This window comes from Chrysemys picta, chromosome 13 (genome assembly GCF_011386835.1).
Source record: "Chrysemys picta bellii isolate R12L10 chromosome 13, ASM1138683v2, whole genome shotgun sequence".
NCBI lineage: Eukaryota > Metazoa > Chordata > Testudines > Emydidae > Chrysemys > Chrysemys picta.
The window spans coordinates 22,337,584-22,359,916 of NC_088803.1; the positions used below are offsets into that span (position 1 = coordinate 22,337,584).

Consider the following 22,333-nt stretch of genomic DNA (forward strand, 5'->3'; position numbering starts at 1 on the left):
CAGGCCGGGCTGCCAGGCATGGGGGGAGACGAGGGCCTTTCCCAGTCCCCCCTCTTTTCCCTTTGTTTAGACGGTGACATTTGGTAGAGTCCTGGTTATTGATCACAACATTAAAGAGACAGCGACCGGGAGAGAGACAGAGGAGCCGAAAGACAGGGCGCAAGTGGGGGTAGGAGCCAGGATGCAGGGCAGAGGGTAGGAGCTCAGGGATGGGGCACAGGGGTGGAGGGGTAGGAACTCAGGGATGGGGCAGGAGCCCAAAGATGGGGCATGTGGTGGGGCTATTAGCCCAGGGACGGGGTGCAGGGTGGGTGAAGGAACTCAGGGAAGGGTTGCAGGGCAGGGATAGGACCCATCTGTCCCGTGGGATCACAGCACAGCATAGGTGGTCAGAGGGGACTCTAGGCCTGTCTCTCCTGTGGGGACATGGCCCCAGTGCAGGTGGGTTTGGAGGGGCTCTGGGCCTGTTTCATTTATGGAGAGCACAATCCCAGCATGGAGAATGGGGGTCTCTATGTCTGTCTCTCCTGTGGGCCAGGGGTTTTCTGGGCCTCTCTCTCCCATGGGGTGTAGGGTTTTTGGGCCTGTCTCTCCTGTGGAGGCTGGGGGTCTCTGGGCCTGTCTCTCCTGTGGGGGATCACAGCCCCAGCACAGGGGAAGGAACAATCAGTTGCATACATACAAAATGGGAAATGACTGCCTAGGAAGGAGTACTGTGGAAAGGGATCTGGGGGTCATAGTGGCTCCCAAGCTAAATATGAGGCAACAGTGTAACACTGTGACAGAAAAAGCAAACCTCATTCTGGGATGTTTTAGCAGGAGTGTTGTAAGCAAGACATGAGAAGTCATTCTTCCGCTCTACTTCGCGCTGATTAGGCCTTACCTGGAGTACTGAGTCCTTTTCTGGGCACCACATTTCGGGAAAGATGTGGACAAATTGGAGAAAATCCAGAGAAAAGCAACAAAAATGATAAAAGATTTAGAAAACATGACCTATGAGGGAAGATTGAAAACACTGGGTTTGTATAGTCTGGAGAACAGAAGACCGAGGGGACATAACAGTTTTCAAATACATAAATGGCTGTTACAGGGAGGAGGGAGAAAAATTGTTCTTCTTAACCTCTGAGGACAGGACAAGCAGCAATGGGCTTAAATTGCAGCAAGGGTGGTTTAGGTTGGACATTAGGAAAAACTTCCTTTCAGGATGGTTAAGCACTGGAATAAATTGCCCAGGGAGGTTGTAGAATCTCTATCATTGGAGATATTTAAGAGCAGGCTAGATAAACATCTGTCAGGGCTGGTCTAGATAATACTTAGTCCTGCCAGGAGCACAGGGGACTGGACTAGACAACCTCTCACGGTCCTTTCCAGTCTTTTATGGAGGATGGGGCGGCTCTGGCTCTGGCGTTCCTGGGGTGTCACAGGCCCTGCACCGCTCCTGTACTCGGGGGCTGGGATATCTCCAGGCCCCGTTCTCAGTGGAGGCTGGGTGCTTGGACAAACCAAGCGTGGGAGATGCTGGCACACAGCTGGGTCCTGCAGTGGGACTGGCCGCAGCACGGGAACAGAGACAAAGACAGCTGCCGGCACGGCTTTATTAATATGCAGGATATAAATGGCCGGGAGTCTGTACGGTGACCGGCTTCCTGGCTCCAAATGCAGGCACCCCAGCAGTCCCCACAGTCATGGGGAGGCCTCAGTGCCAGGTCCTGAGGGCATGAGGCAGCAGCCTTCCAGTCCACCTCTCGCTCCTAGGCCTGGCCCCACAGGCTCCTGCTTCCCTGGCAGCCGCAGCCCCCACTCCTGCCGGCCCAGCTCCCTCAGTAAATATATTGTATATTATATACTCCTTAGTACTTGTATAAAGCTCCAACCCAAAGAGCTGAATCCCCATGATGCTCCAGTCTGTCAGGCAGAGAATTTCCCACAATGCTCTAGTCCCCCAGCACAGAATGTCCAATGATGCTCCAGTATCCCCAGGAGGGAATGTCTCAGGATGCTCGAGTCCACCAAGCACAGAATTTCCCATGATCCTCCAGTCGCTTCCAGCACAGTGTCTCACAATGCTCCAGTCCACCAGCCACTGAATTTCCCACAGTTCTCCAATCTCCCCAGCAGGGAATGTCCTATGATGCTCCAGTCTGCCATGCAAAGACTTCCCATGATGCTCCTGCCCCTGGCTGATGGGGCTGGGCCACCCCAGTGCCCTTGTGGCTGCCTTGCAGTAACCCTGGTGGCTGCAGCTTCTCCGGGAGGGGAGTGGAACAGGCACACACACAGGTGTGTGTGGGTGCGGGTCGACCCAGGAGCACGAATGGACATGTGCAGGCTGGCCTGTGGGTGCAAAAGGGGCCCATGTGTATGCGTGTGCACATGTGGCGGGATCATTTCATGGGCAGACATGGCTGAGTGACACCGGGATCTCAGCACACTACTCCATGCAGTGGGTGTGCATGTGCGTGTGGATGAGTCGTTACACGTACAGGTACAGCTGGGTGAGACAGGGATCAGTGTGGTTGTATGGAGAGGTCATTACACGGGCAGGCATCACTGGGTGAGACAGCGATCAGTGGGTGCGTGGGTGTGTGCATGTGAAGGGGTCGTAGCACGTGGAGGCATGGCTGGGTGACAGGGATCAGTGTGGGCGTGGGCATGTGAAGGGGTCATTGCACATGGAGTCAAGTCTGGGTGAGACAGGGACCAGTGTGGGTGTGGGCACGTGAAGGGACCACTGCACATAGAGGCAAGTGTGGGTGAGACAGGGATCAGTATGTGCGTAGGCGTGGGCATGTGAATGGGTTGTTGCACGTGGAGGCATGGCTAGGTGAGACAAGGATCAGTGTGTGTGTGGGCGTGTGCATGTGAAGGGGTTGTTGCACATGGAGGCACGGCAGGGTGAGACAGGGATCAGTGTGGTTGTATGGAGAGGTCATTACATGGGCAGACAGCTGGGTGAGACAGGGATCAGTGTGTAAATGGGCGTGTGCATGTGAAGGGGTCATTGCACGTGGCAGCACGGCTAGGTGAGGCAGGGATCAGTGTGCGCATGGATGTTTGCACATGAAAGGTTGTGGCAGGTGGAGGCACGGCTGGGTGAGACAGGGATCAGTGTGTGCGTGAGTGTGTGCATGTGAAGGGGTCGTTGCACGTGGAGGCACGGCTGGGTGAGAAAGGGATCAGTGTGTGCGTGGGCATGTGCACATGAAGGGGTCATAGCACGTGGAGGAACGGCTGGGTGAGACAGGGATCAGTGTGTGCGCGGGCGTGTGCACGTGAAGGGCTGTGGCACATGGAGGCACGGCTGGGTGAGACAGGGATCAGTGTGTGCGTGTGCATGTGAAGGGGTTGTTGCACGTGGAGGCACGCTGGGTGAGACAGGGATCAGTGTGTGCGTGGGCACATGAAGGGGTTGTGGCACATGGAGGCATGGCTGGATGAGACAGGGATCAGTGTGAGCGTGGGCGTGTGCATGTGAAGGCACGGCTGGGTGAGACGGGGATCAGTGTGTGCGTGGGTGTGTGCACATGAAGGGGTCGTTGCACGTGGAGTCACCGCTGGGTGTGACAGGGATCAGTGTGGGCATGAGCACGTGAAGGGACCATTGCATATGGCAGCATGGCTGGGTGAGGCAGGAATCAGTGTGTGCGTGGGCGTGTGCACGTGGAGGCATGGCTGGGTGAGACAGGGATCAGTGTGTGCGTGGGCGTGTGCACATGAAGGGTTGTGGCACGTGGAGTCACCACTGGGTGAGACAGGGATCAGTGTGGGCATGGGCACATGGAGGCATGGCTGGGTGAGACAGGGATCAGTATGCACGTGAATGGCAATCCTCATGGGGGCTTTGCTCTGCATGTGCGTGTAGGGCTGGGTGAATGTGAGGGGCCAGAGGTGGGCACACTCAGGGTCCATGGGGGGGGTCCTCATGCTATTCAGTCCCTTGCCGGACTCAGGGTGCAGCTCTCACTGCCCCTCTAGCCCCATGCCAGCCCCGCTGCTCTGACGCCCAGGCCAGATGGGTTTCCTGCCCACACCATCACTGTCTTTCCCCTCCCAGGCCATGGGGCGCTGCGCCCTCCACTGATACCCATCCCCCAGCCCACATGGTAGCTACAGGGTCCTAGTAGTCCCATGAAGGGTGAGGGGAGGACCCATGGGGCAGTGGCTGTGGGTTGTCTGGTGGCTCCATGCACTGGGTTGGGAGGGGAGGATCCATGGGGAAAAGCCTGTGGGGTGTGGTGCCAGGGGTCTGCCAGGGACTCAGACTGTCCTATTCCTGGCGGCCCCAGGGCTCCGATCCTGCCCCACGCGACCACGTGAGGCAAACAGCTTCCTGTGCAGGCTCCAGACCCAGCTCTGGGGGAGAGAGAGAGCGGGGTGAGTGCCGGGGGAGGGGCGGACAGACACACAGGGAGGGGCGGACGGACAGCGACAGTGGGGGGCGGACGGACACAATGGGGACACGGGGGGGGCAGACGTACACAGAGTGGGGGAGGGGGACTAGACAGACGGACAGAGGCAGTGTGGGAGGGGTGGGCGCCCCGCCCGTGTCCTGAAGCAGGGCAGACGGACACACAGACTGATGGGCACCTGGGGGGTGTCCCAGCCGCTGTACCTCGGTGCCAGGGTCAGAGCGGAGTCGCCAGGTTGGGGGGGGCGTGGCCGTCTCTCTGGCAAACAAATAAGACATCATTTGTGAGGGTGTTAGGGTCACTGCGGGGAGGGGGAGGGAATGGGGCTGAGAACATGAAGCGGGGGGCAGGGTTGGAGCTGGGGGGTCTCAGGGGGAGGAGACCTTGGAGTGGAGCTGGGAGAGGGAGCTGGGGAGGAAAGGGGGTATCCGTGGGTCAGTGTGGAGGGTGGAGCTAGGGGCAAGGGCATGGGCGGCAGGGCTGGGGTGGGAAGGCTGGGGAGAGCCCTGGTCCCATGTGGGGGACACAGATGGTGGCAGAAAAGAGCAGCCTGGTCCCGAAATGGCAAGTCCTGGGGCAGCCCCTCCTAGGAGCCAGCAGGTCTGGGGCCCCGCAGGGCAGGGCAGGGCAGGGCAGGGCTGAGGGGGTGGCAGGGGAGAACGGTAACCGGCCTGGGGCCCCGCAGTGCCCTGCCTACAGTGCTGTCCATCCCTGGCCACTTACCAGGCAAGACAGTAATGCCCGCCCCGTTATGTCGTCCATTCCCCCCCGCACTCCTGTGAATTCAAACACTCCTAGGAAAGATGCCAGCCCCTCCCAGACAGCACAGACAGCCAGACACAGAGAGAGACAGCCCACCAGGCAGACGCACAGCCAGACACACAGCCAGACAGCCTGACACAGATAGAGAGAGAGCCGGCCCACCAGCCACCCATGCAGACAGACACACAGAAAGCCAGAGACAGCCAGCTACGCAGACAGACAGACAGCCTGACAGAGACAGACAGCCCACCATGCACAGCCAGCCCTGCACAGACAGACAGACACACACACAGCCAGCAACATCCATGACTGATGGACGGACAGACGGCCGTCCGGACCCCGCTCTGTAGGACAGCCCCGACCCCGGGCAGCTCTGAGTGGGAAAAGTGAGGTGACAGCTGAGTCCCGTGGAGCCCTGAGAGCTGAGATGGGGATAGAGACAAAAACATACGCCTGCCCCACAGCCCCTGCTCTTCCCCCCTGTACTCACCGGCCGGCGCTGCACTGGGGCAGAGCCCCCTGGCGACTCTGCCCCCCTGGGGGACGGCTCCCCCAGAGCCAGAGTAGCTCCTGAGCCAGCGGCTGTCTCGGACGCTGCAAGAGAACCGGGGTGGGGGGTGAGGCCCCGGGACCCATGCCTGTGCCCGCCCACACGCATTGCCGGGCATCACCACAGTGACTGGGCTACAGACCACGGAGCCATGTGTCAACAACAGGGACCAGTGTTGCCCCAGCAGCCTCAGTGCAGGGGAGAGGCAGAGACCCCCCACGCGTCTCCCACAAAGCCAGCACACCACGCACTGGCCCCACAGAGCCCCAAGCCCAGCTGCCTCTTTGAAGCAGCCACGCCTCCCTGAATGCCAGGTGCCAGCCATGTGTACCCTCCCCATGGAGCCAGCTGTGCCCCACCGTTCCACCGAGCTCCCCAGAGACACCACCCCTGCAACGCCCCCGTCTTGTGGGCTCACCACGGGGGATGTGCTTGATGTCCAGCTCCCACTCCTCCTCCTCCAGGTGCCCTGGCAGCGAGCAGGCCCTGGGGGAGCGCCCTGCCGCAGGGGGCACAGGGCTGGCATCGCAGAACAGGCCCAGGGGGGCAGGGCCGGGGCGGGGGGATGACGTGGCAGCCGGTGGGGAGCATGGGGCCCCAGCCCAGGGGCTGAAGGAAGAGAGAGCCACCGAGGCACGGGTGCGGGCGGCTGCAGAGAGAGGGATGAGAGAGCACCAGGGAGACCCCCCAGGCCCACAAAGGAGACACCTCTCTACCCCCAGAGAGACAGACTGGTCCCAACCCTGCCCCCAGAGAGACAGCCTAAGGACACCTCCCCTCCCCAGGAGACCCCCATCGCCCCTGCTGCTCCCAGAGCCCCCTCCCCCCCGAGAGACTCCCTGCCATGCCCCCAAGCCCCCCCCCCGAGTGACTCTGCTATGCTGACAGCCCCGCACCCCACGGCACCCCTGCGACTCAGCCCCCCTCACCTCTGCCTGTGAGCAGGCTGCTCAGCAGGGCCTGGCTAGGGCCCTGGATGCTGACAAAGGGCTTGTCCCTGATGCCCATGGAGACCATCTCCTGCGTGCGCAGTTCTGGCAGGACACAGAGAGAGATGTCACAACGGGGCCACGTGCCCCAATCTCATCCTGCTGGGCCACTCTCCGTCCCATCCCCTCCTTCTCCACCCCATCACAACAGGGCCCACCCCCTAATCCATCCTGCCAGGGCCACTCCCTCCATCCCATCCCCCCTCCTCCCATTCCACCAGCAGCCACACCCTCCATCCCATCCCTTCCTCCTTCCCCACCCCATCTCAATGGGGCCCACCCCCCAAATCCCATCCTGCGGGGCCACTTCTTCCATCCCATCCTCCTCCTTCCTCCCCACCCTGTGACACTGCACCCCATAATGCTTTATGGAAATATGCTTATGAATGTAAATACGACATAACTGGAATATGTTTTATGCTACATATGGCCATGTAACATATCTTTGCAAAGGTTATATTCTACTGAATGTATTCATCCTATTGGTATTCACGTATCATTTTTATATCTGAAGTTACGATGTGTTGGCTCTATGCTTGTGTTTGCTGTAGAAAGCACCTAAGCAGATTTGGTCAACATAGCGTGAAGGGGTTATTTAAGTAATTGGGACTACTTGGCCAACAATCGACCTTGGTAGACGCCAATCCACATCTGAGCTTTCCTGGGAACATTCGGGCTAACATGGCGTCGGCCTATAAAGAATGAAGTCATGCATGGACATGTGACTTGCCCATGTAACTCCAAAACTCCATCTTGTAACTGTAATTCTACACAGGGGGAGAGAGGGTTTTCCACCCACAAGAGAGAGGCTACATAAGCCCCTGGGAAACCCCTCCATTTTGTCTTCAGCTGGCTCAAGAGATAGCCTCTCCACCCCAAAGGATGCCTGAAAGAAACTCGAACAAAGGCCAGTATCTATGGGGTTGTGAGTGATTTCTGGATCCAGACTAAGAGGAGGCTAGTCTGTCAAAGAAGCTTATTGGAACATCTCTGAGGGTGAGATTTACCTGCATTCAGTTTCCTATTATATTAGGCTTAGACATGCGTGTTTTATTTTATTTGTTTGGTAATTCACTTTGTTCTGTTATTACTTGAAACCACTTAATACTTTTTGTATTTAATGAAATCACTTTTTACTTATTAATTAACCCAGAGTAAGAATTAATTCCTGGGGAGGGCAAACAACTGTGCATATCTCTCTATCAGTGTTATAGAGGGTGAACAATTTATGAGTTGTAAAACGGATTTATTTGGGGTTTGGACCCCATTGGGAGCTGGTTATCTGAGTGCTGGGAAACAGGAACACTTCTTAAACTGTTTTCAGTTAAGCCTGCAGCTTGTGGGGTCAGACTTGGATCTATGTTTGCAGCAGGCAAGTGTGTCTGCTCAAACAAGGCAGGGCACTGAAGTCCCAAGCTGGCAGGGAAAACGGGCTTAGAGGTAGTCTAGGCACATCAGGTGGCAGTTCCAAAGGGTGTCATCTCACCAGGGCCCATGCCCCCATCCTCTCCCCCACCTTGTCACAAGGCCCACGCGTGTGTCCCCATGAGTTACACCATGAGCCATGTCCCCCCACCAATCCCATCCCCTCATCTTGCCACACTGGTGTCCATGTCCTCTTGCTTCCCCCAACCCATCACAATGAGGGCTACCCTTTCGCCCCATCCTGACACGCCAGGGCCCATGTACTCACCCCACAACCTCATCCCTCATGCCCCAGATCTCATCCTATCTGTTCCCCCCATTCCTGCGCACCCATACCACCCCCGCCTACCCTTGCTGAGCGTGGCCTGCCTCCACAGCAGCTGGGCCACTGGCACTGGTCCATTTGTGCTTCACCTCGGGTGAGGAGGCCTGCAGTGTGTAGGCCTCACGCAGCTTGCGACGCCGGAACCAGAGCTCGAATCGCAGCCCGCTCTCCACCGATGTTCTCCGTCAGCCCCATATCTGCTGTCTGGGGGGCAGACAGCATGCCCAGGAGTGAGACACACCTTGAAGGCCTGTTTGCAGTGCAGAGGGGGACCCATGGAGGAGGTAGTGCTAGGGGAGGAAATCCTATGGGGCAGGGGAGGTGGTCCCCTGGGGCAGGGTGGGATGAGCCAGCACACCTTGAAGGCCTGTTTGCAGCAGGGGTGGATCCCCTGGAGTGGAGCAGGGTGGGATAGGGCAGGGATCCCATGGGGCAGGGCAGAACGGGGGGAACAAGGCAGGGGGAGGAGATCCCATGGGGCAGGACAGAGCGGGGGGCACAAGGCAGGGGCAGGAGATCCCATGGGGCAGGGCAAGGCAGGGGCCAGGAGGATCCCACGGGGGAAGGCGGCGCCACCTTGTAGGCCTGCTTGTAGACGTAGACGTCCAAGCCGCCCTCGGTGCCCTTGCGCTTGCTGAAGAGCCAGCAGCTGCTCGAAGAGGAAGACATGTCGATGGCACTTGCGGCGCCCACGCAGCACGGTGAACTCGTCCCGGTGCAGCAGCTGCCCCTGCTCCTTCAGCTCCAGCTGCAGGGAGAGGAGACACCACAGGCAATGGGCAACCTCCCCCGGGCCAGGCTCGCCACCTCCCAGGGACAGAGCAGTGAATACTGGGAGAGCCCCTGGCCGCTCCCTCGGGTAGGGATGGAGCAGTGCATGCTGGGAGAGTCCCTGGTCCTCCTTGGGGAAGGGACAGAGCAGTGCATGCTGAGAGAGCCCCTGGGGGCCCATCCCACCCGGGACACAGCAGTGCATGTTGGGATGGCCCCTGGGCAGAGCAGTGCATGCTGGCATGGCCCTTGCCTACACTCACCTCACAGCCCCGGATCTGCTCCATGGCCAGGAGGTTCCTGCCGTGCTGCACCTGGGACTCCAGCAGCTGCTGCGCTGCCCCGCAAGGCCTCACGCTCTGGCGCCTGCTCCAGGTCCGTCTCCTGCAGCAGCTCCTCCAGAAAGCGCCATAGTGCTCCAGCTGCTCCAGGGCCTCTGCAGGGCACTTGCCAGCGCCGTATCCTCCCAGGGACCTTCTAGGCTGCTGTGTGCTGTCTAGGGGGAGGAGAAGAGCTGAGCATGGAGCCCACAAGCCGGGCTACTGCACCATCACTGGGTCTTCCAGATCCCAACAGCTGCCCAGACCAAGGAACGGAACCCACAAATCCTAGCTCCCAGACCCCAGCTCTAACCACTAGACCCCACTCCCTTCCCAGAGCTGAGGATAAGGACATAAGAAGGGTCACACTGGATCAAACCAATGGTCCCTCTAGATCAGTATCCTGTCTTCTGACAGGCGCCAGTAACACGTGCTTCTGAAGGAACTGAACAGAACAGGGCAGTTATTGAGTGATCCATTGCCTGTAACCCAGTCCCAGCTACTGGCAGTCAGAGGTTTAGGGACACTGAGAGCATGGGGTTGCATCCCTGACCACCGTGGGCTAATAGTCATTGATAGACAAGTTCATGGAGGATAGGCTCCTATTCTTTTTTTAACCCAGCTATATTTAGGCCTTCACAACTTCCCTGGCAACAAGTTCACAGGTTGACTATGCGCAGTGGGAATAATTACTCTCTTGTTTGTTTGTCTGAAACCTGCTGCCTATTAATTTCATCAGGTGACCCTAGTTCTTGTGTTATGTGAAGGAGTAAATTAACACTTTCTCCACACCATTCGTGATTTTATAGACCTCAATCATATCCCCTCTTAGTCATCTCTCTTCTAAACTGAACATTACCAGTCTTTCTAATCTCTTCTCATATGGAAGTTGTTCATTACCTCCAGTCATTTTTGTTGCCTTCTCTGTACCTTTTCCAATTCCAATATATCTTTTTTGACATGGGGCAACCAGAACTGCATGCAGTATTCAAGATGTGGGCGTACCATGGATTTATATAGTAGCATTATGATATCATATTTTCTATCCCTTTCCTAATGGTTCCTAACATTCTGTTAGCTTTTTTGACTGCGGCTACACACTGAGTGGATGATTCAGAGAACTATCCACAATGACTCCCAAGATCTCTTTCTTGAGTGGTAACACCTAATTTAGACCCCATCATTTTGTATGTATAGTTGGGATTATGTTTTCCAATGTGCATTACTTTACATTTATCAACATTGAATTTCATCTGCCATTTTGTTGCGCAGTGACCCAGTTTTGTGAGAGCCCTTTGTAACTCTTCACAGTCAGTGTTAGACTTAGCTATCTTGAGTAGTTCTGTATCGTCTGCAAATTTTGGCACCTCATTATTTACCCTTTTTTCCAGATCATTTATGAATATGTTGAACAGCCCTGATCCCAGTATAGATCCTCGGGGAACCCCGCTATTTACCTCTCTCCACAGTGAAAACTGAACATTTATTCCTATCCTTTGTTTCCTGTCTTTTAACCAGTTATTGATCCATAAGAGGATCTTCCCTTTTGGGTGAATACCAGCTGGTCCTGGTGACTTATTGTTGTTTAATTTATCAATTTGTTCCAAAACTGAACTGCTACAGGCTGGAGACCGACTGGCTAAGCAGCAGTTCCACAGAAAGGGACCTAGGGATTACAGTGGACAAAAAGCTGGATATGAGTCAACAGTGTGCCCTTGTTGCCAAGAAGGCTAACGGCATATTGGGCTGCATTAGTAGGAGTGTTGCCGGTAGATCAAGGGAAGTGATTATTCCCCTGTATTCGGCACTGGTGAAGCTACATCTGGAGAATTGCATCCAGTTTTGGGCCCCCCACTACAGGAAAGATGTGAACAAACTGGAGAGAATCCAGCGGAGGGCAATGAAAATGATTAGGGGGCTGGAGCACATGACTTATGAGGAGAGGCTGAGGGAAGTGGGCTTACTTAGTCTGCAGAAGAGAAGAGTTGGGTGGGATTTGATAGCAGCCTTCAACTACCTGAAGGGGGGTTCCAAAGAGGATGGAGCTCGGCTGTTCTCAGTGGTGGCAGATGACAGAACAAGGAGCAATGGGCTCAAGTTGCAGTGGGGGAGGTCCAGGTTGGATATTAGGAAAAACTGTTTCACTAGGAGGGTGGTGAAGCACTGGAATGGATTCCCTAGGGAGGTGGTGGAATCTCCATCCTTAGAGGTTTTAAAGACCTGTCTTGACAAAGCCCTGGCTGGGATGATTTATTTGGGGTTGGTCCTCTTTGAGCAGGCGATTGGACTAGATGACCTCGTGAGGTCTCGTCCAACCCTAATCTTCTATGATTCTATGAAAACCTCCTTTACTCACACCTCAACCTGGAACAGTTCCTCAGATTGGTCACCTACAAAGAATGGCTCAGGTGTGGGAATCTTCCTCACATGCTTTGCAGTGAAGACCAATGCAAAGGATTTGTTTAGCTTTTCTGATACCTCATCTGCCTTGAGTGCTTCTTTAGCACCTCAATCGTCCATTGACTGTTTGGCAGGCTTCCTGCTTCTGATGTACTTAAAAAAAAAAGATTTGCTGTTCGTTTGTGTCTCTTTTGCTAGTTGCTCTTCAAATTCCTTTTTGGCCTGTCCAATTACACTTTTACATTTGACGTGATAGAACCCAAGAATCCTGAACTCCCAGCCCTGCCTTGCCTAACCACTAAACCCCACTCCCCTCCCAGAGCTCTGAGCTTCTCCATGGGTACACGCAAGCAGCACAGACAGTACCTTGTTGGCAGCTTGCTGAGAGGCCAGTGCTGCATCGAGCTTCTGCCGGTTCTTCACGTAGAGGGCATAGAGACTGAACTGGTCCGCCTGGCGCAGAGAGTGATGGGGGAATTAGAGCCAACTTCAGCGTCACCACCTCCCCACAGCACAGAGGACACAGGGGAGACGCAGAAGGGCGGGGACACAGGGGAGACGCAGAAGGGCAGGGCCAATGCAATTAGAGCAGCATCCCAGAGCAGATGGGCTATGGGCTCCTGCAGGGGTCTGCTGGCATCTCCTGGGGAGATGACAGGGGTGCCAGTGAGCAGCACTCATGCCTTGGTGTGGGGAGGTGCCTGGGAGAGAGGAGTTCTGGGGGGTCACGGGGCTGGACACTCACATATCGCAGGAAGCAGCCCCCTGCACGGAGGGGGTGGCTGGCGCAGCCCTGCAGCTCCTTCAGGAAGTAGGTGCGGTGGAAGCCCAGCAGCCGGTCGCGGGTGCCCTCCAAGGCACTGCACTCGCGTTTCAGCTCGGGGGGTAGCTCCTGGCACCCCGACTCCAGGGGCAGCAACTCAGCCAGGCAGCCCAGATACTTCTGCTCGGAGGCGATCAGCTCTGCCACCAGCCGCTGCTGGGCGCTGGGCAGGTGAGGGGATGGGCATCAGCGAGGGGGCCCTGTGCCCTACCCTGTGGGTGCTGACGAGCCTCCCGCCCTGGGGCTCCCCTACGTGCCGCCCATGGGTCACCCAGCTCAGTGCTTCCCCTCAATCCCATGGGCATCGACAGCCCTCCCATGGTACTGATGGGCCTTGCACCCCAGCCCCCCACACACCCTCACAGGTGCCAACGGGCCCTCCACCCCAGGGGCACCAACAGGTGGTGCCAGGGCGCACTTCTCTCAGACGGGGCAATGGGTCCCAATGTATGGGGTATTCGGGTCCCAGTGCGTATGTGGGGTGGCAGTCGTGGGAGGGGGCAGTGCCCAGAACCCCAGGGTCCTGGTCTGGTGCAAATACCCCTCCTCCAGAGCAACTCACCCCAGGCGGCGTTTCCGCTCAGTGCTGGGCGTGCCCCCCCACGGCGCCTCGGCTCTCTGGGCGCTGCTGCGAACCAGCATCACGTGCTCCCGGGGCGAGCAGGTCCTGTCCACTACCTCCTGGCTGCTCACTTCCAGCCCGCGAATGAGGACGCTGGGACGGGGAGGGCCGGGCTCGCTCAGTGCCCTCTGCGTGCTGGGGGGACCCTTTGCAGGATGCTGGCAGGGGGGCAGTGTGTCCAGAGGCAGCGTGGGTGCCTGGAAGAAGGCAGAGGTGGGGGTGCTGGTGGGAGGGGGGCTCCGTTCTTCATCGCTATTCTCCATGGGGCCCCTGGGGGACGCTAGTGAGTGGCAAGAGGGAACCTCACACAGGCCAGGGGAGAGGCTGCCGGGCGGTGGCAGCAGGCAGCTCATGCTGCGGGAGGAGCCCAGGCCAGTGCCCAGGCCCCTCACTGGGCGCTGCGGTGAGCAGGAGGCGCTGGTGCTGTCAGCCCGGCGGCGGGGCGGGAGTCCAGCCTGCAATGCCACCTCCAGCCGCCGCTGCAGGAGGCGCCCCAGCTCCTGGCAGCGGACCCGACAGCGCCCCAACTCCCGCAGCGCCCAGGGACTCTGCACCGCCAGCCCACGCATCTCCTGGAAGGCGCTGTCCGAGATCTCGCCATGCTGCTGGCAGTACCAGCCCAGCGTCCCCAGCACCACCTCCGGCCCTGTGCCGTCCTCAATGGCCGACAGGCGCCGGACACCCTCCAGGGCCCAGTCCTGAGCCTACGAGAGAGCGGGAGAGACGGAGTCAAAGTGACGTAGGCCAGGGGGGGCAGGGAGCTGGCGCCGGGGTCAGAGTGATGCAGACCAGGGGGGGATGAGGAGTTAGGGCCGTGTGGCCAGGGGATACGGGGGCAATGGGGAGGCGACAGGGACGGGGCGACAGGGACGGGGATGAGGAGCCCTGCAATGGAAATGGGCAGGAATGACAAACGGACCCAGAAAATCACGCCCCCTCCAATGTTGACGCTGTGCTGGGGGCATCCACACCCGCCTCTGGCATGGATAGCAGGGCTGGGCTGCCTCTGATGTGGGGTCAGCTCCCCATGCCAGGAACACCCCCTGGGCTGAACTAAGCTGGATGCTAAAGGGGAAAGGAGGGATGGGGCAGGCACAGACAGACAGAGGGGGCACGCCTGAGCGGCTGGCACCTGCTGCAGGAAGCGGTGCAGCCGCAGGGCATTGTGCATGGTGTGCGCACAGCTCTCCAGCCGGCGCTCGAAGCTCTCCAGCTGCTGCCTCTCAGCTGCCAGGTCCCCGTCACCAACCAGACGCAGAGCCTCATGCCCCCGGGCCAGCCATTCCTGGGAGAGACAGGAGGAGACCAGGCAGTGCTGTCCTACCTACGCTCCAGACACCCGCCAGCACAGAGTGCCCCACGGAGCTGATACACCACGGACACAACCCCCGCCCACTCCCATATGGAGCACCCCATAGAACACATATCCCCCCAGTATAGAGCACCCCGCAGACCCAATGCACACCCCACAGCATAGAGCCAACGCTCTCCCACTCTCAGTATGGTGCATCCTGCAGAGTCAATGCACCCCCTCACCTCCATATGGAGCACCCCGCAGAGCCCATGTCCCCCCCCCCACTATAGAGCCCCCTACAGACCCAATGCACACCCCACAGCATAGAGCCAACGCCCATCCACCCTCAGTAAGACATTGCCTGCAGAGCAGATATCTCCTCAGTACAGAGCGCCCGGCAGAGACACCATTTCCCACCCCAATACAGGGAGCCCCACAGACACAAATACACACCCCACAGCATAGAGCAGGGGTCGGCAACCTTTCAGAAGTGCTGTGCCGAGTCTTCATTTATTCATTCTAATTTAAGGTTTCACATGCCAGTAATACATTTCAACGTTTTTAGAAGGTCTCTTTCTAGAAGTCTATAATATATAACTAAAATATTGTTGTATGTAAAGTAAATAAGGCTTTTAAAATGTTTAAGAAGCTTACTTTAAAATTAAATTAAAATGCAGAGCCCCCCGGACCGGTGGCCAGGACCCGGGCAGCGTGAGTGCCACTGAAAATCAGCTCACGTGCCGCCTTTGGCACGCGTGCCGTAAGTTGCCTACCCCTGGCATAGAGCAACAAGAGAGCCAATGCCCACCCACCCTCAGTATGTCACACCCTGCAGAGCTGATGTCCCCCAAATACGATGTGCCCCGCAGAGCCGACGCCTCCCCCCACCATCAGTACAGCGCACCCTGCAGATCCAACGCGCCCCACTACCCTCAGTATGGCGCGCCCCGCAGAGCCAACGTGCCCCCCCACCCTCAGTATGTCACACCCTGCAGACCCGATGTCCCCCAAATACGATGTGCCCCGCGGAGCCAACGCACACCCCCCACCACCAACAGTACAGCGCTCCCTGCAGATCCAACGCGCCCCACTACCCTCAGTATGGCGCGCCCTGCAGAGCCGCCGCACCCCCCCACCATCAGTACAGCGCGCCCCGCAGAGCCGACGCACCCCCCCACCATTAGTACAGCAAGCCCCGCAGAGCCAACGCGCCCCCCATCCTCAGTATGGCACGCCCGGCAGAGCCGATGCACCCCCCCCCACCATCAGTACGAGACGCTCCGCAGAGTCAATGTGCCCCCACACCTCAGTATGGCGTGCCCCTCAGAGCCAATGTGCCCCACTACCCTCAGTATGGAGCGCCCCGCAGAGCCAACACGCCCTCCCACCCTCAGTATGGTGCGCCCCTCAGAGCAAACGCATCCCCCCTCCCCCACGCTCAGTATGGTGCGCCCCTCAGAGCTAATGTGCCCCCCACCCTCAGTATGTCACACCCTGCAGAGCCGATGTCCCCCAAATACGATGTGCCCCGCAGAGCCGACGCACCCCCCACCACCATCACTACAGCACGCCTCGCAGAGCCAATGCGCTCCCCACCCTCACTATGGAGCGCCCCGCAGAGCCGATGCACCTCCTCCCCCACCCCCCACCCCACCATCAGTACGGCGCATCCCGCAGAGCCAACGTGCCCCCCAACCTCAGTATGGCGCGCCCCTCAGAGCCAATGCACCCCCCACTCTCATTATGATGCGCCCCGAAGAGCTGACGCAATCCCCCAACTCTCATTTTGATGCGCCCCGCAAAGCTGATGCAATCCCCCCACCCTCAGTATGGTGCGTCCCACAGAGGCAACGCACTCCCCCCCGCCCCCCACAGCGCCGACGCCGCCCACATTCAATACATTGCGCCTTGCAGATGCAACATGCCCTCCCTCATTACAGTGTATCCCATACACTCAGCGTACCCCAACTTTGGTATGGCGCGCCCCACAGAACCAATGCACCTCTCTCACAGAGTGTTCCACAGACCCCACGCGCCCCCCCTCAATGCAGCGTTCCCTGAAAAGCCAACGCTCCACCCCAATACAATGCACCCTGCAGAGCCAATGTCCCACCACCCTCAGTTTGGGGCACCCTGCAGACCCAACATACCCCCCCAATATGGCATGCCCCGCAGATCCCATGTGGCCCTCCTCAGGATGGCGTACCCCGCAGAACCCATGCAGTCTCCCCTCATTACAGTACATCCCATACAGCCAACACGTTGCCTCCCTTGATAAAGCATGCCCCAGAGAGACAATGTAGCCCCCCAACCTCAGCATGGTGCGTCCCGCAGAGCCGATGCAGCCCCCGCCCATCTTCACTATGGCACATCCTGCAGAGCTACTGGACTCCCCCACCCTCAATACAGCTCACGCCAGAGAACCAACGCACCCCCCACCCTCAATATGGCACGCCCCACAGAGCTGACGCAACCCCCCCACCCTCAGTATGGCACGCCCCTCAGAGCCAACATGCCCCCCCTACCCTCAGTATGGCGCGCCCCACAGATCCAACGTGCCTCCCACCCTCCCACCTCAGTACAGTGCACCCCTCAGAGCCACGCAATCCCCCCACTCTCAGTATGGCGCGTCTCCTAGAACCAACGTAACCCCCATCCTCAGTATGGTGCGCCCCACAGAGCCAACACGCCCCCCACACTCAGTATGGTGCGCCCCTCAGAGCCAACGCACCCCCCCACCGTCAGTATAGCGCGCCCCTCAGTGCCAACACCCCCCCCACCCTCAATATGGTGCACCCCACAGAGCTGATGCATCCCCCACACACCCTAAGCGTAGGACACCCTGCAGAGCCTACACTCCCCCACCCTCAGTATTGCGCACCCTGCAGAGCCAATGTGCCCCCCCAAGTATGGCATGCCCAGCAGACTGACCACACCCACCCCTGAGTATGGCGCGCCCTACAGAGCTGGTGCAGCCCCCTACCCTGAGTATGGCATGTCTTGCAGAACCAATGCCCCCCGCTCAGTATGGCATGTCCTGCAGAGCAAACGCCCACCCTCTCAGTACGGAGCGCCCCGCAGAGCCAATGCTCCCCCTCAGTACAGAGCATGCCGCAGAGTCTATGCCCTCCAGTGCAGACCACCCACAGAGCCTATGCCAGCCCCCCGGTACAGAGCACCCCACAGAGCCAATGCCCCCCAGTACAGAGCGCCCTGCAGAGCCAATGTCAGCCCCCCAGTACAGATCGACCTGCAGAGTCTATGCCCCCCAGTACAGAGTGCCCCAGAGTCTATGCCAGCCCCCCAGTACAGATCGCCCCGCAGAGTCTATGCCCCCCAGTACAGAGCACCCTGCAGAGCCAATGCCAGCCCCCCAGTACAGATCACCCCGCAGAGTCTATGCCCCCCAGTACAGAGCACCCTGCAGAGCCAATGCCAGCCCCCCAGTACAGATCACCCCGCAGAGTCTATGCCCCCCAGTACAGAGTGCCCCAGAGCCTATGCCAGCCCCCTAGTACAGAGCATCCTGCAGAGCCAGTGCCACCCCCCAGTACAGAGCGCTCCGCAGAGCTGGCACCCCCCGATATGTAGTGCCCCACAGAACCAGGCAGTGCCCTCCCAGTATGCAGCGCCTCACCCACACTCTTCTCAGGGTCCCAGCCCCCCATTCCTCCCACATGTGGGTGTGTCCCTGCAGATCCCTCCCTACAGCCCTCAAGTGGGGGAGGGATGTGTGTCTCACCTTGGCGAGGGTGTGAAAAGCCTCAAACTTCGCCAGCGTCTCCTCCACGGCCAACACTGAATCCCCCACCTCCATGGGGGTGAATCCTGCCAGCACCTGCTCCCCATGGTCAGCCAGCCAGCCCACCGCCTGCCAGGACAGAAGGTGAGAGCAACAAGAATGGGCAGGGGGGCAGGCATGTGGGGGTCAGCACCACAGGCATGGTGGGGGAGAGGACATGGGAGCTGCTAGACTGCTGGACGCGGGAGTTGGGAGGGGATCTGGGGGAGGGGGAACAGAACCCCGGGCACAGGGGTGGCAGAGGGCAGGGAAGGTTTTGGTGCCAGATAGGGAGGGGCACGTGGGGCAGGCATGGGGTAGATGAGGCATGTGGGGGCAGCATGCAGCAGGTACGGGGGCTGTCAGTGCTCTGGGCGTGGGGTGGGGAGGGGAGGAAGGTGAAACACACAGCAGCACAGTCGGGGGGCAGTGAGGGGAGAAAGTCACCGGGGAGGTAATAGAGGGGTATTACCTGTGTCATCTGCCGGCGGCCCCTCTCCTGCTCCAGCTGCCCCAGGCGCCGATTGCTGAGCTGCACCAGCCTATGAATGGCATCGTCCACCTCCTGATACAAGCTGGCAGCCCTCGCGGCCTGGGCACTGGGGATGGGAAAGGACATCAGCCCCTGCCCCACATGCCGCCCCTCGTGCCATACCGTTGCCCCATGCACCGTTCCCCCAGCCCCACATGCCGCCCCTCGTGCCGTACTGCTGCCCCACACACCGCCCCACACGCTGCCCCTCGCGCCGTACTGCTGCCCCACACGCCGCCCCACATGCTGCCCCTCGCGCCATACCGCTGCCCCAGACGCCACCCCTAGCGCCATACTGCTGCCCCACACGCCACCCCCCCAACCCCAGGCGCTGCCCCCCCACTGCCAACCCCACACTTGCCCAGCCACCCCCATGCTGTCAACTCCATCTAGCCACCGCCCTGCCCCGCCAGCCCCCCACACTGTGGCCTGGGGACAGCAAATAGCATGTCACTCCCTGCCTCTCACATCACCCTGCCGCCAACCTTGTCACCCGACCCCGCCCCACCCGCTCCGCCAGGCCACAAGGTATGGGGCAGCTTCCCAGGCCAGCGTGTGCATAAAGGGGGCAGAGACCACCTCTCCCAACTACAACAGGCAAACTCCGGCACAGGGGCCACCCCCCCAGCATAGGTTGCGGGGCCACCCCGCGTGTAGGCCCCGATCTCCTCCCACTGTTAGGCCTGGTGTCCCCTCCCGTCCCGTGTGGAATGTGGGACAGGTGTCACCTGCAGCTCCCTGGTGGGGGCAGTTGAGCCAGCAGGGACCCCCCGCTGCTCTGCAACTCCAGCAGCCGTGGGTCTGACAGCAGCTTCTGCATGGCATCCTTGTGCCTGGAGATCCGCACAGAGAGCACCTGTGGGCACATAACAGTGAGCAATACAACACCCTCCCTGCACAGCCAGCCTGGCCCGGCCCAAACCCTCCAGCCCAGCCAGCGCCTGGCCCAGAGCCACCTGAACAGCCGGTCCAGTCCAGAGCCCCCCGCCCAGCCAGCCCAGCCCAGAGCCCCACGAACAGCCAGTCCAGCCCAGAGCCCCTGCCCAGCCATCATGGCCCTGTCCAGAGCCCCCCCAAACAGCCCAGGCCAGAGCCCCCGAACAGCCAGCCTGGCCCAGAGGCCCCTGCTTTGATGACCAAGCCTAGAGCCCCCTACCCAGCTGGCCCAGTCCAGAGCCTCCGCAGGAAGCTCAAGGGGGCCCTGCGGGGGCAGGAGAGTCACAGGGGAGAGCCAGGGAGGCCTGGAGGGCTGCATGGGAATACAGGGTGGCAGGAGACCTGTAGGGGGAGGGGAGGACAGTTGTAGCGGAGCTGGAGAACAGGGGAGTCATGGGAAGTGCTAGGCAGAGATGGTCTCCACCTAACGAAGAGAGGGAAGAGCATCTTCGCAAGCAGGCTGGCTAACCTAGTGAGGAGGGCTTTAAACTAGGTTCACTGTGGGAAGGAGACCAAAGCCCTGAGGTAAGTGGGGAAATGGGATCCTGGGAGGAAGCGCAAGCAGGAGAGTGCAAGAGGGGATGACTCCTGCCTCATACTGAGAAAGCAGGATGATCAGCGAGTTATCTTAAGTGCCTATACACAAATGCAAGAAGCCTGGGAAACAAGCAGGGAGAACTGGAAGTCCTGGCACAGTCAAGGAATTATGATGTGATTGGAATAACAGAGACTTGGTGGGATAACTCACATGACTGGAGTACTGTCATGGATGGATATAAACTGTTCAGGAAGGACAGGCAGGGCAGAAAAGGTGAGGGCGTTGCATTGTATGTAGGAGAGCAGTATGACTGCTCAGAGCTCCAGTATGAAACTGCAGAAAAACCTGAGAGTCTCTGGATTAAGTTTAGAAGTGTGAGCAACAAGGATGATGTCATGGTGGGAGTCTGCTATAGACCACCAGACCAGGGGGATGAGGTGGACGAGGCTTTCTTCCGTCAACAAACAGAAGTTACTAGATCACAGGCCCTGGTTCTCATGGGAGACTTTAATCACCCTGATATCTGCTGGGAGAGCAAAACAGCAGTTCACAGACAATCCAGGAAGTTTTTGGAAAGTGTAGGGGACAATTTCCTGGTGCAAGTGCTGGAGGAACCAACTAGGGGCAGAGCTTTTCTTGACCTGCTACTCACAAACAGGGAAGAATTAGTAGGGGAAGCAAAAGTGGATGGGAACCTGGGAGGCAGTGACCATGAGATGGTCGAGTTCAGGATCCTGACACAAGGAAGAAAGGAGAGCAGCAGAATACGGACCCTGGACTTCAGAAAAGCAGACTTTGACTCCCTCAGGGAACAGATGGGCAGGATCCCCTGGGAGAATAACATGAAGGGCAAAGGGGTCCAGGAGAGCTGGCTGTATTTTAAAGAATCCTTATTGAGGTTGCAGGAACAAACCATCCCGATGTGTAGAAAGAATAGTAAATATGGCAGGCGACCAGCTTGGCTAAACAGTGAAATCCTTGCTGATCTTAAACGCAAAAAAGAAGCTTACAAGAAGTGGAAGATTGGACAAATGACCAGGGAGGAGTATAAAAATATTGCTCAGGCATGCAGGAGTGAAATCAGGAAGGCCAAATCACACTTGGAGTTGCAGTTAGCAAGAGATGTTAAGAGTAACAAGAAGGGTTTCTACAGGTATGTTAGCAAGAAGAAGAAAATCAAGGAAAGTGTGGGCCCCTTACTGAATGAGGGAGGCAACCTAGTGACCGAGGATGTGGAAAAAGCTAATGTACTCAATGATTTTTTTGCCTCTGTCTTCACGCACAAGGTCAGCTCCCAGATTGCTGCACTGGGCAGTACAGCATGGGGAGAAGGTGACCAACCCTCTGTGGAGAAAGAAGTGGTTCGGGACTATTTAGAAAAACTGGACGTGCACAAGTCCATGGGGCCAGATGCGCTGCATCCAAGGGTGCTAAAGGAGTTGGCGGATGAGATTGCAGAGCCATTAGCCATTATTTTTGAAAACTCATGGCGATCGGGGGAGGTCCCAGATGACAGGAAAAAGGCTAATGTAGTGCCCATCTTTAAAAAAGGGAAGGAGGAGGATCCGTGGAACTACAGGCCGGTCAGCCTCACCTCAGTCCCTGGAAAAATCATGGAGCAGGTCCTCAAGGAAGCAATTCTGAAGCACTTAGAGGAGAGGAAAGTGATCAGGAACAGTCAGCATGGATTCACCAAGGGCAAGTCATGTCTGACTAACTTAATTGCCTTCTATGACGAGATAACTGGCTCTGTGGATGAGGGGAAAGCAGTGGACGTATTATTCCTTGACTTTAGCAAAGCTTTTGATACAGTCTCCCACAGTATTCTTGCCTGCAAGTTAAAGAAGTATGGGCTG

At 58.2% G+C, this 22,333-nt stretch overlaps 1 protein-coding gene across 1 annotated transcript in view; it reads right to left on the reverse strand.

Moving 5' to 3' along the window:
* Positions 1-1,577: 1,577 nt before the first annotated feature.
* Positions 1,578-22,333, reverse strand: part of ARHGEF40 (Rho guanine nucleotide exchange factor 40) — a 28,388-nt gene continuing 7,632 nt past the window's right edge. Inside the window, 20 exon segments of the mRNA XM_065566568.1 lie at positions 1,578-4,353; positions 5,662-5,765; positions 6,140-6,370; positions 6,651-6,755; positions 8,485-8,524; positions 8,526-8,630; positions 8,632-8,664; positions 9,037-9,102; positions 9,104-9,208; positions 9,495-9,572; positions 9,574-9,638; positions 9,641-9,661; positions 9,664-9,727; positions 12,318-12,404; positions 12,697-12,937; positions 13,337-14,100; positions 14,529-14,681; positions 18,433-18,561; positions 18,944-19,070; positions 19,732-19,859. Coding sequence (XP_065422640.1) covers positions 4,258-4,353; positions 5,662-5,765; positions 6,140-6,370; positions 6,651-6,755; positions 8,485-8,524; positions 8,526-8,630; positions 8,632-8,664; positions 9,037-9,102; positions 9,104-9,208; positions 9,495-9,572; positions 9,574-9,638; positions 9,641-9,661; positions 9,664-9,727; positions 12,318-12,404; positions 12,697-12,937; positions 13,337-14,100; positions 14,529-14,681; positions 18,433-18,561; positions 18,944-19,070; positions 19,732-19,859 — 2,742 coding nt within the window. The 3' untranslated portion in view covers positions 1,578-4,257.